This window comes from Empidonax traillii, unplaced genomic scaffold (genome assembly GCF_003031625.1).
Source record: "Empidonax traillii isolate 1590-97213 ecotype Southwest subspecies unplaced genomic scaffold, ASM303162v1 scaffold124:size1682992, whole genome shotgun sequence".
NCBI classification, from domain to species: domain Eukaryota; kingdom Metazoa; phylum Chordata; class Aves; order Passeriformes; family Tyrannidae; genus Empidonax; species Empidonax traillii.
Genome location: NW_020955317.1, coordinates 1,562,053 through 1,580,163, shown reverse-complemented (window position 1 = coordinate 1,580,163; position 18,111 = coordinate 1,562,053). Strand labels below are relative to the sequence as shown.

General features: G+C 56.8%; 2 protein-coding genes across 2 annotated transcripts; both read left to right on the top strand.

The window, feature by feature from the left end:
• The first annotated feature begins 218 nt into the window (after positions 1 to 218).
• On the top strand, positions 219 to 3,915 carry PXMP4 (peroxisomal membrane protein 4). Its single transcript, XM_027883331.1, has 4 exons — positions 219 to 371; positions 714 to 776; positions 1,327 to 1,525; positions 2,526 to 3,915. Exons 1-4 carry the CDS (start codon positions 241 to 243, stop codon positions 2,787 to 2,789), a joined length of 657 nt encoding a protein of 218 aa, XP_027739132.1. The 5' UTR covers positions 219 to 240; the 3' UTR covers positions 2,790 to 3,915.
• A 7,831-nt stretch (positions 3,916 to 11,746) lies between these two features.
• Positions 11,747 to 15,946, top strand: E2F1 (E2F transcription factor 1). Its single transcript, XM_027883330.1, has 7 exons — positions 11,747 to 11,947; positions 12,577 to 12,667; positions 13,152 to 13,371; positions 13,788 to 13,940; positions 14,071 to 14,185; positions 14,281 to 14,485; positions 14,700 to 15,946. The coding sequence occupies exons 1-7, from the start codon at positions 11,747 to 11,749 to the stop codon at positions 14,942 to 14,944; spliced, it is 1,230 nt and encodes a 409-aa protein (XP_027739131.1). The 3' UTR covers positions 14,945 to 15,946.
• The last annotated feature ends 2,165 nt before the right edge of the window (positions 15,947 to 18,111 follow it).

The following is an 18,111-nucleotide window of genomic DNA, read 5'->3' as shown; positions in this document are numbered from 1 at the left end:
GGCGGCCACCCCCACCCCCTGCGGGCTCCCGCCGCGACCCCCGCGCCATGGCCCGGTGATGCCGGCCCGGGCTCTTAGAGAGCGAGTTGGGCGGGACGCTCAGCCCATTGGCTGCGGGGCGGGCGCTCCGCGCCAATGAACGGTTGAGATGGCACCGTCCGCGGTGACGGACAGGCGGGACAGCCAATGGGCGCGGTGGGCGGGGCGCGGGCCCCGGAAGCGGCGTGCAGCGGGGGTGCCATGGCCGGCGGGGCCATGGCGGGCGGGGAGGACACGCTCCGCGCTATGCTCCGCGCCGCCAACGCGCTCCTGCAGCAGCGCCGCTACCACGCCGCGCTCGCCGTCATCAAGGGCTTCCGCAACGGCGCCGTGTGAGTGCCGGGCCCCGGGGGTGCGGGGTATCGGCCCGCCCCGGTCTGTGCGGAGGCCGGGGATGCGGGGGGGGGGAGGGCACGGGGGAGGTGGTTCCGCCTCTCTCAGCTGCAGTCGGAGTGGGTTTAACTGGTTTTGGGGTCTCCTTTGGGCCTGGCTCGCCGTGGTGCGTGTGCTCTTCCCCCGTCGGGCTGAGCTTCTCCCGGCTTCTTGTGCTGCTGCTGCTGCTGGGTCGGCTTGAAAATAACATGTATTTGTTAAATAATCTCTTTAGTCTGTCAGAATTACAATTTTTTCGTAGTATAATACAAAAACTCTGAAGTATCTGTCCACTCTTGCAGTTATGGAGCCAAAATCCGTGCCCCTCATGCCCTGGTGATGACTTTCCTGTTCAAGAGTGGAAGGTACGAGCCCTAATTCTTGCACTTTTTTTAAGTCACTGCTTAGAATGTTTTCACTTCATTTGTCTGCTTTTCATTTTTCCGGGGGGGTTTAAAAAGAAGAAATGGACGTGAGCCACGGTTGAGCCTGTTCTGTTAGTGAAGCACACACAAATTTACATAGTTGAGGGGGGTAACCACTCATGGGATGGTTGATGAGAACCAGTGGGCGGGGAGGAATTGGAAGGTGCCAACAGCAGTGCTCTACTCCCCGTGGATAGATGGGAGTACAGCAGAGGGCATTGTGGCTTTCCCTGCTCATGCCAGAGGTTTGCGTGTAGGCAAAAATGTTTTTAAAAAGGGCTGTTTGACTGTTCACAGAATGAGAATCCAGTCTGGATAGGGCTGTGCTTTCATGGGGGGGGTCGGAGGTGAGGGGATTTCTCCTCCCTCACAAGATATTCCACGGGGTGCCCAAGCTGTCACTGTAGGTGAGGGGTGTAGTGACCAGGCTGAGCTGAGTGCAGGGGGTCCTGCCTTTTCCCTCACCTGATTGCCTGTTCCTTTCCCTCAGTCTGAGGGAGAAGCTGAAGGCGATTGCTCAGGCCACCTACGCCCACTCCCGGAACTTGGCCTACTTCGTGTTCACCTACAAGGGGCTCATGGCAGTGCAGTCCCGGCTGCAGGGGAAGAAAATCCCGTTCCATGCCTTCCTTGCAGCCTGCATTGGGGGCTGGCTGGTGTTTGGTGAGAACAATCCCATCAACAGCCAGGTAAACGCGCTCGCTGGAAGTTTCTTTGACCAGGAAAAGCAGCAAGTCTGCCAGGGAGCGGTTGGCGGCTCATTCGTGGTGGTGCTGACCAGGCAGCAATTATTCTTTCACCGTGTTCTTTGCACAGATCCTTGTTTTGGCTGCTCTGCTCTCCAATCCCAGAGGTGGTTTGTGTGCCTCCATGAGCAGTTGGAGGGCTAAAAGCTCAGGTTTACCTCCAGAGCTGCACTGAATTCCTAGGGAGGCAGTCAAGTCATCCAAAGCTTTGGAGTCATCCCAGCTGTCGCCTGAGCTGCGGTCACTGACTGTGCTCCTGGTCTGCCCATTGCAGGGTTAAACCCTTTAATTTGAGTGTTGTGAGAGTGGAACGTGATCAGTTACTGAGCTGCACTGAACTAAACTGGTTAAACTGACAAGGAGTTGGACTTTGGTGATCCTTGTGGGTCCCTTCCAACTCAGAATATTCTGTGACAACTTAAACAGGTTAAACTGACAAAAGCTGCTCGGGGGAAATTGGGTTTAAAGATGGTTCTTAACACACAGTCACAGATTAACGAGTAAAACACAGAGATGCAGACTGGCCCAAAGTGTTCTTGAGCCTGGTTTTAGGCTGTGTCCAGGCTCCTGAGTTCAGGTCTGCTTGGCAGGTGAGCAGGGCTGCTCTGGGTCTGCTCTGAGGTGACATTAACTGAGTGAAGACAGGAGTTGTGCAACTGCAAAGATGTGTTGCATCAAGTTTAACTTGTTGACTGCTAAATTAGAGCAGCAGCAGCAGAGAAGCAGGACGTTGAGGATGCTGAGAAGACAACAAACACCTGTGGTTTTTACAGACTGCTGGTGTGTGAACCACAGCCTGTTTGCTTTCAAGCCGGGTAAATTGTGTCGGGTAAATTCTTCCCACCCCACCTCCTTGGGGTGGATTAGGGCTTCTAAATCTCAGCCTGGCTGGTGTGTGAGCTCAGGTTGTTCACCCAAAGCTCTCTGGGTTTCTCCCCTGCAGATCATCATGTACCTGCTGTCCCGGATCCTGTTCGGCCTGTCCCGGCTGGCTGTGGAGAAGGGCTACATCCCCCAGCCCAAGCAGGATCCCTTCCCCCTCGTGGCTGCCCTGGTGTGGGGGACAGTGCTGTGGCTCTTTGAGTACCACAGACAGACTCTGCAGCCCTCCCTGCAGTCCTCCATGACCTACCTGTACGAGGACAGTGAGGTGTGGCATGACCTGTCTGACTTCCTCCTTTACAACAAAAGGACAGACAGCAAGTAGGTGCTTCCCTGGAAAACACCTCTGGGTGGGATGGGACCTCTGGGCAGCTGAAGGGAAAAGGTTATTCTGTTGCTCTTGACCTGGGAAATTTTTTTTAAATTTACATCTGTCAAGCAGAGTTGCCTCTTGTATCCCGGCCAAAATGTTCTGATTAGTCTTTTGGCTCTGTTTAGAGCAAGTAAACACCCCACAGAAACTTGCTGCAGAAACCCCCACCCCACAGAAAACCGCTGCAGTCTTTTTTATGGGGCCTTATTTTCCCTTGTGTTTGGGTTTGGGGTTTTTTGGGGTATTGTTTTTTAAGAAACTAAATAATATAACTTATAAAGAGACAGCCTGGCAATAAGTGGAGAGTCTAAAAACGTGTTTTAGGGCTCATCTGAATGCCCACAAATGGTTTTTTTTCATGCTGCTGTGCTCGGTGTGGTGGGAGTGGGGGACGTCATGAAAGTAGGGACATTATTTTTTCATTGCTGTGGATGGCTGGAAATCCTGTTCAAACTATTACAAGGACACATTACAGGTTGTGTGCTCCTTGAGAGAGTTTATCTGGAGTTTTCCCTCCGGGAGACAATAAAATATTTGAGAATAAAACTGTTAGGATTGTCTTGTACGAGCCTGGTAAGTCAGGCTCGGCAGGACTATTTTTGCCCAGTTTCTCCCATGCACTTGGGCTGAATCTGTGCCTCTGCGAAGTGCACTAATTAATACCCTGTGATTATTTTAAACTTGTAAAGATTTTTAAAAGCTGCTTGAACTAAATACCGAAATCAGTTGTGCAACTTGGGCTCCTCTGCAAAGGGGCACGTTCCCGCCCTCAGATCTCGCACCGAGCTTTGAACAGGCGCTTTTATTCCAGGGGAAGGCACTCGTGGGTTTCTCTCGGGGCCAGGATCTGCCCTCCACAGCAGTGGCAGGGCTTGGCTGCAGTCCAGTTGGAACACCCCTGTGGTTTGGGCAGGTTTGCTGCTGAGCCCGGTTGAGGCCGTGGATGAACGTGTGAGCGACTCTTAAAACTGCTGAGCCCCAGGATGGCACAGCACACCCCGGGCTGTAGCAGGAGGTTGACTAAAGAACTGAGGAAGCACAAATACCGGTTTGGAATTAATAAATTCAAGCTGTTAATGGTGCAAAGCACTTACACTGCCGTATGACGCTAAACAGTTCGCTCAGTGATGTGCATTAAAATAATTCCTGACACGCTGGTTTGATGTGGTGAAGTTTCCAAGAGAGTCATTAAGTTCCCTGTTCCCTTTTGGCTTGGCTGGGACTGTTTTGTTTGCTCTCCCTGTGTCCATTTGCTTGTTCCTGGGCTGCTCATGTCATTGCATAATCATGCTGATGCTCTTTTCATCATGTTTTGAACTCTCTTTACCTTCCAGGCTCTGACAATTTGTCCTATGCAAAGGTACAGCTGAAACAGTACATTTAAACTTCAGGTGGCTTTTGAGTAGAAAAAAAATTCCCAATTTCTTCTTAAGTAATTTTTCCTTGTCCTCCTGAACTCTTTTGTTATTGTTATGCATATTCAGAGTGCTGCTTTACTCTTTATTTTCCCACTTTTCTTTGAGCTCATGCCACGCAAATATGTACATGGTGTCCAAAAAACAAGGTACTTCCTTGCCATAATAACTGTCTGAGGTACCATTAACTCCTAGTTTCACCTGCTATTACAGTCTGGACTAAATACTTCAACTGGAACGTTAATCAGCATTTAATTCAGACCCCAGGAAAGTTGTAAAAGTCAGGAATCGGGTTTGTTTCTCTGCGGTTAAATATTTTTCTTGGCATAGATAATCTTAAAGATTCAAATACAGAAAAAACTACCGAAGCAAGAGATTAGGTCTGATTCCTTTACAAACATCTTTATTTGCTGGGTAGCTGAGGCATCACGATTTTCCTGTCAGAAGCCTCGATATTGTTCCAAACGAGAACATTTGTATCCTGCTAATATTGCTGGATTCCTCCAAGCTTTGGTGGGATTTCAGGAAACCCTTCCACAGCCGCACAGCTGTGGCTTGGGAATTTCTCCCTAAAACTATTAGGCTCACAAATCCTCGCCCGTGTGTGGAATTGCTGCAGCCGAAGATGGCGCGGAGCTGGCTCTGTGAGAAGTTTTTAATCTGTTTCAATTTGTAGCTGGTGTTTTCTTCCTCTCAGAAAGGCCTGTCATTCCCATAGAGGTGAAACATTTTCCTTTTGCTAGCAGTTGTACCAGTGCAACTGCGGGGCTGCAGCTCTGAAGGAGACGAGCGGCCTGTCCGTTGTACCCAGACGTAGAGGGGATCAACTGTGTCACTGGTTCAGAGAACACCCTTTTTCTCCTGGGAATCTTCCCCCCCCGGTCTCGCTTTCCAAGCAAACCGTGCCCGAGCCTCCAGCCCATCTGCACGTGCGGCCCAGGAAGCAGCTGCCGCCCCTGGAAGCCGCGGCTCGTCCCGGCGCGCACAGCCAGGCATTGGCCGACGGTTGGTTTCCCCGCTGCGTCGGGGGCAGGACGTTAAAGCTGCAAGTCACTGCTTTCCCCAGGGAAGTAATTGGAACAGCTCCTTAATGACATCAGCCCCCCCCCCCAGTGCCGTCCCTGGGACCAGATAGCCGGGGATGAGCCCCTTCTGCCGCCAAGGTGTCGGAACAATGCGGGCGTGTAGTCGGGAAGTGAACTAGAAGTAATTTGTCTGAGTCAGAGTTTTGGGATCCGTAAGTTACACTCCCTGCCCTCCCCCAGGGCATTGTGTGGGGAGCTGAGCCCCCTGTTTGGGTTCCTTTTTTTATTAGCATTAAAACCAGAAGAAATAAAGAGACAGTTGGGGAGCCACCTGCGAACCGGCCAAGTGCTTAAGGATCACAAAGAAGTGCCATTTTCTCCCCTCCCTCCCACCCCACCCTGATTGGTTTTGAATTCTAAGATGAACATGGGTTTGTTTGTCTACAGCAACTTTTATTTTCTCTTGTTATATCTTCCTTGACACCTGGCTGATGCTGAGTGTCTCTAAAGAGGAGCAGAGTGTCTCAATCTTAGCTCACTTCATCAAAAATTGGGATTCCTGGATAAAAGTGGTGTTTAAAATGATACTTCTTCAGATTTTAAGCCTCTTTTAGAGGCAGTTTTAAAGGTTAATGAATCAAACTGATCAAAAGTTTTCAGCACGCCTGAGCTGCTCAGGCAGGCTGACTATCCTGAGCTATTAATCATTTATTTTATGGAGGAACAAAGCAGGCTCAGGGTTATTTACTGATGCTGCCTGCTGCCCTGGCATACCCACTGTGCTTCCCTTCCCTTTGGAGGACACCTTGTGTGCTGGTGCTGGCTCTCAGGATGGCTGGAGAACCCTTTCCGGGACAATTACATTATTTAACAAAGGTGAAAATTAAATGGGTGCCTGACATTTGGGTGAACTAAGGTTTTCTGTGCTGTGTTTGATCCTGTCAGCTAAGGGGAGCATATTTCTGAAAGGAAAACCTCTGCTTGCCTAATAAGTGCCACAGAGAAGCTCTTGAGAAGGTGTGAACCTGTGTCTGCAGCAGGACAACAATAACCAGATAGATGACCATGTTCAGAACAGGTATCACAGAATCATGGAATGGTTTGGGTTGGAAGGGATAATCTACTCCACCCCCCTGCCATGGGCAGGGACACCTTCCACTAGCCCAGGTTGCTCCCAGCCCTGTCCAACCTGGCCTTGGACACTTCCAGGGATGGGGCAGCCACAGCTTCTCTGGGCAACCTGGTCAGGGTGGAGAGGCTGCAGAAGAGCTTTGATGTCAGTGCTGTGAGACTTCCTTGCCCTGGTAGAGTAGATCAAGCTCTGCTTTAGACCAGGTTGGATGTGGGTAGAAATGCAGGGATGATCCCTGGCTGGTGAAGGAGATCCAAGCCAGGCATCCAGGGGGATCCCTATGAACCCCTGTGCACGCTGAGCTTGTGGAGTGACCAGAACCCTGTGGAGATACTCACACAGGAGAAGCTGTCGGGATTCCAACTCGTTTTCGCTGCATCAGCACAAATGTGACCTTTGGATAATACCCTGAGCCGTGTGCTGCTTCCTATTGCTCAGGTTGTGTTTGTGTTCCTGGCTCGTGCCAGCCTGAGCAGAACGTGTTTTCTGATGCTGCTTTTGAAATCCAGCAGATAAGGGGGGGAGGGGAAATAAGGCATAATGTCTGTCTGCCACTGTTAATATTTCAGGGGTGCTAATCTTGGATTGTCAACCTGTGTGTTCATACCAGATTGTTGGAGGAGGTAACTTTTTTTCTTTACTTAGAAGAATTTTCATCTGTCTCTGGTGATGAGGAGGGGAGAAAAGCAAATTAAAAGCTCTCTAATACAAGTATTATTATCTCTCCTTTTGCTATATGATTTGTGTTCATAATTGCTGCATAATCCACGACCTGATTTTCTGATGGTGTAGAATATAAACTCAGGTAACTTGTATGACACTGATCAGAATGCTTGTAGGAATATCTCAGTTTTTGGTTTTAAAACATGCAAAAGAGGGGGCACTGGGTTGCTGATGTAGCTCTGTCCACTCTGAATTGATTTCTTATGTGGAATTTATCTGTATAATCACTCTTTGAATATTATAATACTGTGCTTTCTATAAGAATTAAAAAAAACTTAATTTTTTGGTGGTTTTTTTACTGTCATCATTATTAAGCTAAAATATATGAAGTGATGCTTGATTATTATTGCATGTCTCTGGTCCTGTATGCAGAAAAGCAATGCCCGAGGTGCATTTTTGGCATCAGTTTTGCTCTTGTGTTACCAGCATTGACCACTCTGTCAGATTTAACTCCTGCAACACTGGCTGGGATAGGGATCCCAACTGCAGGAACAAATCGGGGTGGGTGTCATCCCTTACCAAACACTCCTCTCTGGGGCAGGAGGTTGGGGCAGGACCCTCTGCCAGAGCAGGGCACAGGTACAGGGCACGAGGCTGTGGCTGGTCTGCCCCTCAGATAAAATAAGGACATGCACAAATAAGGAAAAATAAGGATGTGTGTAGGTGATCCCACTGCCTCCTCCAAGCTAAGAGGTACAGGGGCAATATACTGTAAAGGTAACTGCTGTGGGAGTGGGGATGAAGCAATCCCTGTGTGAGGAGCTCCCTAGGGATGGCACAGGCAGGTGAGGGAGGTCCTGATTCCCTGCAGGAGGTCTCTCTGCCAGGGGAGCACTAAGACAAAAGTTCCTGTTCTATAGCTGCTGGGATACTGGACTGTCCAGCCTGTTTAGCCTGAAGCCAAATTAACACCTCCAAACTGGTTCCAGTCCTGCCTTGAAGTGTTGTTTTCTTTTTTACCTCCTCACAAAGCATCATACTCACTGAGCTCTTCTGCTCCAAATGAAGCTCTGAGTCACCTGCAGGTTTTGCTCTGACTCTTCACCTACCTTTCGGGTTCCCAGTTCCAGTGACCATGCTCTGAGCCTGCTGGGAAGGGAACTTGAGCTGCTGTGTTACTAAAGCTGAGTAGAAGCTGAAGCACAGAAAGCAACATCAAGGGCTATGTTCCCAAATTACTCCTTGATGACTCCCAAGAAGCACTTGAGCCTCTCTCCATTCCTCCACAGGGCTTGAGTGAAGGAAATGAAGGAGCCCTGTGGAATGGAGTGGCTTTTAGCCGTGGGGCTGGGAAGTGTGTGTTTACACTCTCTGCCTCACAGAGGCTGGGACAAAATTGTGGCTTTCCCCAGCTGCCTGTCCCCTCTGCAGTGAGGTCCCCAGGTCCTCTTGTACTGAGAGCTGCACCCTCACGGGAACAAATCAAAGCACTGGGAACAGGAGCACTGGCAGGACACGCTGGGAGAAGTTCTTCTCCATGTGCTGCAATCGTTCCATGTGACAGCTCAGCACAGCCCGTGTGGGAACTGCAGAAGGCAGGACCAACTGCGATGACAAGGACAGTAAATGTGCTCTGGGGACACCCACATGCTACACTTAACTGAGCGCAGGGATGTAGGTTTGCACCCTGCCAGCTCCCCTCCTGCCCGCTGCCACTGCCAGGAGATGATTTTCCATGGCGCCAGCTCTGGCTCCACCTGCAGCCCTGCTCTGTGTTCTTCTATCCACGCAGAGACCAACAGACACCCCTTGATCTGAGTCTACCCCATTGTGCAGGGCAGCCAAACCCACCCAGACTCGGGGACCGCGGTGGGGTAAATCCTGTTGTGGTACAAACTGTCCAAACATCCTTCCTGATCCTCTCCGGGACCAAGTGTGACCGTGGAGACAGGGCTTTATCTGCGCGCAGCACCCGCCAGACAAGCTAATCTTGGGAGCACGTCTGCACTCCTTAGCGGGGCTGGCGAGGCTGGGGGGAGGCTGCAGCTGTGCAGGAGACGGGATTCATCTGCTTTCCCTTATATACATGCAAGGAAAGCCCCTGCCCGCCCTTCTCCCGCCAGCGTTTGCCTTTCATTTGTCTCCACGGCCGCCCTTTTTCGCGCCACTGAAAGCCCCGGAGAAGTTGCAGCGCAGCCAGGCAGCTCCGAGGAGAGGGGGCAGAGCTGCTCTCCCTCCTCCCCACCCCCGGATAAGCTCCCGCATGAATTAGGGGAGGGCCCAGCCTTTGTGAGCAGAGCGGGAGCAGCTGGTGCAGCAGCTGTGTCCCAAACCCTGCTGCAGCCCAGGAAGCGCCTGGCTGGGGCTCCCCAGGGATGGGGAAAGCACTGCCAGCCGTGCGCTCCCGCCAGGCTGGTGGGGCTGCCTTTCCCCCCCCACACACACCCTCCCCAGATGGAAGAAGCATTAACTGTGTGCAAACATCTGGTCTAACTGTTGCTTTTGCATCACAGTAATGATGATACCGCAGTGGAAGGGCTCCGGAGAGCGGGCCCTGGAATATTAGAGGGGCCAAGTGTTAATTAACTGTATTAATTTCCTTTAAGCGAGGCAGAGTTTCCATTTGCTCTCTGCTGATGAAGAAATGAGGCACAGCGAGCTGATGGGATTGGTCACGGCCATGCAATATGTTCCTGATGTATTTAAGGATGTGGGGATCCGGGGAAATCACGGCACTGACTGTCCTCGGGGGAATTACAGCCACTGCCAAAGTATCCAGCAGAAAATCCTTTAAAGCCAGAAACCTGTTAGGCCGGAGCAGGGGCACTGCGTGTCAGGATCTGCTCCGCAGCACAGGAGTTAATTCAGTGCTGGGAATGCCTCTTGCATCCCACGCGCTGCTGGAAAAAAACACGCCGTCTCCTCATGCCGGGCAGGTCGGGGTTGGCAGCGGGGCTGGGGCGGGAGCCAGCCCTGGCCCTCAGCCCCGCCCTGCAGCACCGTGGGCTTGGGGGCCACTCTGCTCCCCCATGAGGCCCCCTGGGGACCCGTGGGACGGCTTTTGGGGGCACAGAGGGGTTAAACCCTGAGCTCGGTTCAGAGGGGTGCCTGGCTGAGACCCCCCCCCACTCCACACTTCCCTCACGAGCTTCAACATCTCTGAGCCCTGCAAAAATTTTAATCTTTAAGTGCTTTTTAGTGGTGTTTTGTTTTGTTTTTTAATAGCAGGATGTATTTTTTTTTCCTTTTAAATTCTGCCTTCTCATGCAGCGGGGGGGGGGGTTATCGGTGTCCTGCAGGCGGCAGATGCCGGCGGTGGGAGCCGCCTGTGCCTGTCTCGGGGTGGATTATTATCCCTCCCAGCATATGGGGCCACTCCCGACCCCGTCTCTGTCCCTGCACCTCCCCGATCGCGCCAGGGCTCGCTCCCGGCACGGCCAAGTGCGGGCTGTGCTCCCAGCAGGGCTTTCCCTCCGGGGTTATCAAGGAGTGCTGCAGGAGCCGCCGAGACCCACAGCTGGTGGGTTTTGTTTGAAAACACCGAATGCCGTGAGTCACCCGGCAAATGGACGGAGCAGATTGCGGCGTCCCAGTCTTTTTCCACGCGAGCCGGACCCCTGGAACAGTGTCAGAGCCTCCGGGCCTCCCGACAGCCTCGCCCGGGGGCTCGGGGTTGTGCTTCGAACGAGGGAAAGGGACAACACTGAACTCAGCCCTGCACGGGCTGGGGTCACCCCTGGGGAAGGGGGACACACAGGGACACCCCGCAGAGCCCAAACCCACCCTGCGTGCCACCAGTGCCACCCGTGGGTACGAATTTCGCCGTGGGTGTGTGCCGGTGCCCTCCCGCGCCATCCCGAGCGAGGAATGGCCGTGCCCGTAGCCGGAAGCCCGTCAGCCCGGGAGGGACCGGCTCTGCCCGAGGCTTTCCCGTGGCCGGGAAAAGCAGGAGTGGCCAGGGCCGGCTGGGAGCGGGGCATCCGCAGGGGGACACAGGGTGGGCACGGGGGACAAAAGAGGGGGACATAAGGGGTACACGCACAGGGGGACACACACACGAGGGGCACAGGGTAGGCATATGAGAGACACACAATGGGGGGGCAGAAGGAGGGGACAGAAGAGAGACAAAAGGACAGGACACAAGGAGGGGAAACACAAGGAGGGGGTGAAGGGGGGGACACAACGAGGGGACACTGAGGGGACCCCCGCCCCGCCCGCTCCCCACCCACGCGGCGCCCCCGCCGCGTCCCCGGGCCGCGCTCCCATTGGCCGCCGCCCCCGCCGCGGGGCAGCCGATTGGCCGTTTGTCAGCGCGGCTCCCCGCCCGCCAATGGGAGGGCGGCACCGCCCACCGCCCCGCGGGGCGCAGCCAATGAGGGCGCGCCCCTCCGCCCCCGCCGCGCCGGACGCAGCCAATGGGCGGGCGGCGGGGCGGCTCGCGCCGCTTTTCGCGGCAAAAAGGATTTGGCGCGCAAAGGCGCGCGGGGCCGGCGCGCCGAGACACCCGGCGGGCACCGAGCGGAGCCGCGGCCGGGATCGCAGCCGGGGCTGGGATCGCAGCCGGAGCTGCAGCCGGAGCGCAGCGGCCCCGCGCCCGCCATGGGCCGCGCCCCTGCCCGCGCCCTGCCCGCCGCGCCGCCCGCCGCCCCGGCGGCACCGGCTGCCATGTGAGCCATGGCGGCGGCGGGCGGCGCGGCGGGGCTGGCGGCGCTGCTGGGCAGCGCCTCCCCGCACCTCCTCATCGTCTCCGCCGCCGAGGAGCCCGCGGGCGGCGGCGGCGGCGGCCACCCCGATACCGACCTCCTGCTGTTCGCCACGCCGCAGCCCGCCCGCCCCGGCGCCGCGCCCAGACGGCCCGCGCTGGGCCGCCCGCCGGTAACCCCCGCGAGTGGGACGGGGAGGGGGCGGTGGGCGGGCGGGGGCTGCGGGGACCGGACTGTGTACTGGGACGTGCAGTATCGGGCCGCGTCGAGCCGCCTGGGTACCGACCGGGCCGTGTAGCTGACCGTGCTGTATAGGCGGGCTGTACGCCGAGCTGGGCTATCTACCAGGCCGAGCTGTGCAGCGAGCCGTGCTGTACAACGAACCGGGCCGGGCCGTGCCGCTCCCTGCTCTGCCCCATTCTGTGCCTTATGCCATGCCTTGCTTCGTGCCAGGCCGTTCCCGGCCGTGCCTTATGCCATGCCCTGCTCCGTGCCAGGCCGTTCCCGGCCGTGCCCTGCTCTACAGCCGGGCCGTGCCACGCAGCACCTGCCGGGCCGGCCCTGCCCCGCTGCCGCTCCGGAAGCCGCAGGCCCGCCCGGGCGCTGGGCCGTGCTTTGCCTCCCCCTGCCGCGGCCTGCGCTGGCTTTGGGGCGCTCCCCACTGGCGTGCGTGGCAGCCGCGGAGCTGCTCCTGTCAGCCCCTTCCTGCCGGGTCTCTGTGACCCTGGGGGGGATCCCTCGGATCACATGCCACCACCAGTGGGATGGTCGCTGCCCCTCTGATGGCCCCATCCCTTGCAGGTGAAGAGGAAGCTGAACTTGGAGACGGATCACCAGTACATAGCAGAGAGCCTGCCAGTGGTCCGGGGCAAGGCCAGGAACCCCGCTAAAGGTACTGCTCCCCCTGACCCCCCCCTTGACAGCCCAGCCCAGAGCAGGGGTCCCGCAGCCCCACTCAGCTCCCACAGGCAGCTTCTCCCTGTTCCTTCATGCCAGTTTGTTCCTGGGGCTGACCTGTTTCTGTCCACTGTTCACACCTGCTGCTGTCGCCTCGGCTGGTGACATAGTTGTCCTGCCCAGCTGCTGGGCACCCCACCTGCTCATCCCCCCCCCGTGGATGGAGCTGTAGCTGCCACCACGGGGTGGATGCAGCGTCCCAGGTGGAACACAGGTGTCAGAGCCTGTGCCAGGTCCTACAGCGTCCTTCCCATGGAGGGTTTGGGGAGCTCACTCCATTGCCCCCAGAAAGCATGTTGGTTTTGGAGTGCTGGCCGTGGTCCCTGCTGCACGAGCCACCTGCAAGCATGGGGGCAGTTTTGGGACCTCTCAGCTCCAGCCTTGTGGCTAAAATCACACTTGTCCTTGGTGGCTGGCAGGGGCAAAGTCTCCTGGAGAGAAGTCCCGCTATGAAACCTCGCTGAACCTCACCACCAAGCGCTTCCTGGAGCTCCTGAGCCAGTCACCTGATGGCGTGGTGGATCTCAACTGGGCGGCTGAGGTCCTGAAGGTGCAGAAGAGGCGCATCTACGACATCACCAATGTCCTGGAGGGCATCCAGCTCATCACCAAGAAATCCAAGAACCACATCCAGTGGCTGTACGTCCCTTGGCTGGGCTCGTGGGGCTGTGTCTGGCTGTCCCCTGGGCTGGGAGAGCCGTCTGGGCCAGGCTCAGGGTAGAGCAGGGTCTTAGCGGGGTGGAGAAGCTCAGAGCGGGGTCACCAGAGCATCTGCTCACGGGTCAAGTGGTGACTCCCTGTGGGCGAGGGCTGTGCTCAGTGGCAGGTGGCTCCTGAGCAGTGCTGGTATTCCTGTTGTCCCCCTCGGGCTCCCTCAGTCATCCCAGGGAGTGGGGGGGCTGCCTCTAGGCTCTGGGAATAGACCCCAGGACTGTGCCCTACCAGGAAATCCTCACGAGGCTGATTCCCCTGATGTGGGGAGGGATGTAGCCTGGCCTGGGTGGGGACAGAGGGAGCTGTGGGGTCTGGCTACTGACGGACACTGTGCTCCCCAGGGGCAGCCAGGCCACCGTGGGAGCGCCGGGGCGGCACCGGCTGCTGGAGAAGGAGCTGCGGGAGCTGCAGGCAGCCGAGCGGCAGCTGGACGAGCTCATCCAGATGTGCACAGTGCAGCTGCGCCTGCTCACCGAGGACCCCGCCAACCAGCAATATCCTTTGGTCATGGGATGATGGGACGGGACTGGCTGGGGGGGGGGGGGTTTGGTTGAGCCCCCAGGGATGAGCTGCAGTCCCTGCATGGAGTGATCCCTGGGTTGCCTGCTCCTTGACCAGCCCCACCGCAGCCTATGTCACGTGCCAGGATCTCCGCAGCATCGTGGACCCCGCGGAGCAGATGGTGATGGTTATCAAAGCCCCCCCCGAGACCCAGCTGCAGGTCTCAGACCCATCAGAGGTGAGTTGGGGCCACCCTCTGGCTCCTCTGCACAGCCTAGTTCTCCCTGGGCATCCCTGCACTTCCTTGTCTCACTGCTCTCCCCTTATCCCCAGGCTTTCCAGGTCTCCATGCGAAGCACTCAGGGCCCCATCGATGTGTTCCTCTGCCCCGAGGACAGCTCAGGGGTCTGCAGCCCTGTCAAGAGCCCCTTCAAAGCCTCCACAGAGGACTCGTCACCCAGGTGTTCACAATCCAGAGCCTCCCCGCTCCTGCATCCCGCCCAGGACGTGAACATGCCACTGCTTCCCGGAGAGCAAGGTGGGGCTGGGGACAGGGATGGTGATGTGGTGTCACAGTGGCTCTGGCTGTGTTTGCAAGCTGTCAGTGCAAGCAAGGGGCTGGGATGATGCTTGGGCAACCCAGCAAGGCAGGGAGGTGGGAACAGCCAGGTTCTCCATAGCCAAAAAATGCTTTTTTGGGGGGTTTATTTGGCAACTTCTGTGGGATTTACAGCTGTTTCCCATCCCCACAGAAGCGCTGCTCCCAGGGACAAGCGCGCTGCCCAGCAAGGTGGAGGAGGTGAGCCTGTCACCTCTGGCCTCCATGGACATCCTCCTGGAGCAGAGCAGGGAGGACTTGGCGGGTTTCCTGGCGGATGAGTTCATCAACCTGTCGCCGCCGCAGGCGCAGGACTATCACTTCGGGCTGGAGGAGGGCGAGGGCATCAGCGAGCTCTTCGACTGCAACTTTGGGGACTTCACCCCCTTGGACTTCTGAAGCTCTGCCCAGGTGCTCGGGGGAGCTGCCAGGCGAGGGGGGCAGCCCTGGCAGGGTGGGCAGGGCAGGCGGCCCCTCTGGCTGCAGCGCCCGCCGCTCCTCTCCCGTCCCCTTCTTGCAATATTTTCCTCTTCTCCCTCCAGCCCCCCCAGCCTGGCAAGGGCCGGTGGCATCCCCCAGCTCCAGCCCCACGAGGGAGGATGCCAGGATGGGGTTCCCATCTCGGGGGACAGCCCCCCAACCCCCCCAGGGCCCTGGTCACAGGGGAACTGCCCAGGGCAGCCCCCCAGGAGCCCATTCCAGAGCTTTAAGCAGTCCTGTGTATAGATTTGATTAATTTATTATTGTCCCCTGGGGACAGCGTTTCATTTCCGCGGGGGTTTGGGGGGGAGGGGGGCTGTACAGCAGAGTGAGGGTGCTGAGAGGGTTTGTTGTGCTGGGAGGGGGTGGTGGAGATGTGGGGGGTGCTGGGTCAGGGCTCTTCCCCCTGTGTGGGGAGCTGCCCAGAGCCTGGCTGAGCACGGGGTATTTATTTATTATTTATGGCGTGTGGGAGCTCTCCCGGGACGTGGAGGGGGCAGGAAGGAACAGGAGGCCACCGGGGCCTTGCCAGCACATCCTGGCTTTGCTCATGTCCAAAATGAGGCTGGCAAGGCCACAGCTGTGGCAGTGGCTGTGGGAGGGGGGAACGGGGCTGGATGGGCCTGGTGGCCCCAGGGACCATGGGCATGTCTCCTTAGGGGACACAGAGGTGTCCCAGGGAGTGCATCTCTACAGGTAAGGACCCAACGCTGTCTCCAGGCTTTTCTTCCCCTCCCCGTGCAGCCTTTCAGGCTTTTGGCTCTGTCTCCCCATTCCCAGGCCACTGGGATGGGAGGGGAGGAGAGGGGGGTCCTGGGGTCCCCCTGGGCCGGGCTGGAGACGCACTTTCACTTTTATTGCCATTTAATAAGCTTGTGTTCCTCTGAGCTTCGTGTTTAATAAAGGTTTCTACTGACTCTGCCCTTCAGCTGTGCTCAGGTGCCTGGGGGTTTTAGGGGTGGTGGGGCCCCCAGTTGAGAAACCAAGTGGTTTAGGGTTATTTTTTGGTTTTGAGGGGGTTTTTTCCATTTCAAACTTGAAATGCATCACCAGGTCTGTCCATGCCTGGGGCTCCAGGAGGTGCTTTGGTCCTTGAGTATGTTTTTTCCTCCTGCAAATCCACACCATCCCAGGTGTGGGGTGGGAGCTGGGGCTGATTCTGCCCCTGCTGCTCCTGTAAAGAGATTGTGCTGCAGGGGGATGTGGTGATGGGTCTGGATGGGGATTGCTTTTCCTTTTGGCAGCCCCTGTCCCCACTTGTCTGCTCTCCTGCCTGGTCCCCCTCCCTGCCTTCCCCCTGGTTTTGGGGCAGCATTGCATGGAGGGAGGGGCCCCTGGCTGTAGCACCTGCTCTGGGAAGAGTGTGGTAGGATGGGGCCAGTGTGTAACCAGTGCATGCATCCACCACACCAGCAGGCTCCCAGTGACTTCCCAGCTTCCCCTGATTGCCCTAGCACCTCTTGGTGCTGCCTAAAGGCACCTGCTGGCACCAATTCCTGGCCCAAAGTTCGAGCTCACCGTGTCCTTGCTCCCTGGGGACACACTGGCTGCCAGTGGCAGCCCTGACCCCGAGTGCCCCAGTCCTCTCTGCACCACACTGTGACTGAGGGACACTGGGGACACCCAGGGAGAGATGCTTGGAGTACCCAAGGACCCCCTGGCAGCCTGGAGTGGGCTCAGGGGGGCCATGGCCAGCACCCCCTGTTTGTGTGCTTGCTCCCCTCTCGCCCGGCCTCCTGTCTGGTTTGCCTTTGAACAGCCTGATAAATATTTCAGCCCCAGCACGTTGTGTAAGCTCACCCTGCTCCTGTGCCAGCAGGGAATGGGAGCACAGGCTCTGGCCAGGCTGCTGGCGGGTGCTGGGTGGCACAGCCTGGCCTCTTGTCTGCATCCCTGAGCCTCTGTTTGCACACCCTGCCACAGTCCCTGGCTCGCTGTGCTGCCACGGAGTTGTTCTTGCAGCCAGACACGTGTGGATCGCGGGGTGCAGGTGTAGGTGTAGGTGCCCAACCCCCTGGCTCAGTTCCCTCCCCTTTCCCAGCTCTCCAGAGCTCGGCAGCGGGGCCAGCCAGGCCCTGGCATCCCCAAAACAGTGCCCAGGAGGGCAGGGGCACACACAGCTTGTCTAGAGTGACCCCTCTGTCTGAGGGAAGAGCTCGTGTTTGCTGTCACACTGTCACCACAGCAAAGGGGGCTTTTCTGAACAAACTGGAAGAACATTCCTGTAGCTCTGATCCGTGGGGCTCCTGCCCCTCCAAACCAAGGCAGGAGGATGGGGTGGCAGGTGGGTGGGCATGGGCTCTGGTCCCTGCCCGCTGTTTCCTTCGTTACAAGGTCAGTGTTTGTCACCTTGGGGTGACAGGTGCTGCAGGGTTTATGGTTTCCTGTGGAGTGCCCAGCTCAGCCATATGCCAACTCCCCCTCCTTCTCTTCTTGTTTAGTTCCACTGTGGTGGAGGGTGATGGAGGTCTGAAACGCTGCCCAAAGAGGAGAGACCCTGGCACAAGGAGAGGAGAGAGGACTCACAGTGACACCCTGAGCTCCACAGAGCAGTTCCTGTGGCCATCCAACCCCCCCCCACACACACACAGCAGCACAGCTTTTCCCTTTTCCCCTGAGCAAAGGCAAACCTCTGATGGCATTCACCATCACATTCCCTTCATAGGGAACCTCCTGGGATGCTGGGCCCTTGGGATTCCTGGTCCCCATGGAAGCACCCTCCAGTAGGGATGGGACTGTGTCCTGCTGCTACAGCCCATCTCTGAGGGATGCACTGGCAGCTCCACGTGAGCCACAGAACCATAAAAATAACCACTCTGCCTCCCAGGGATGATTCACGATGCAGCTGAAGGGCTTCCCTCCTGCTATTTCAGATCACTGGAGAAGGAGCTGATGATAACTGGTTTGGAAGAGCACATGGTAGCTTTGGGAAGCGGCCCCAGGCACTGCCTGGTTTTATTTATCTGCTCCACAGATGCTTCTCTTTGTCAGGCGAAGCCAACACGGTCCAGGAGATGAGAATCCTGCACACATCCTGGGTGAGCTCCATGGGCTCTCAGCTCCTGTTTGCTCCCATCTCAGTGTTA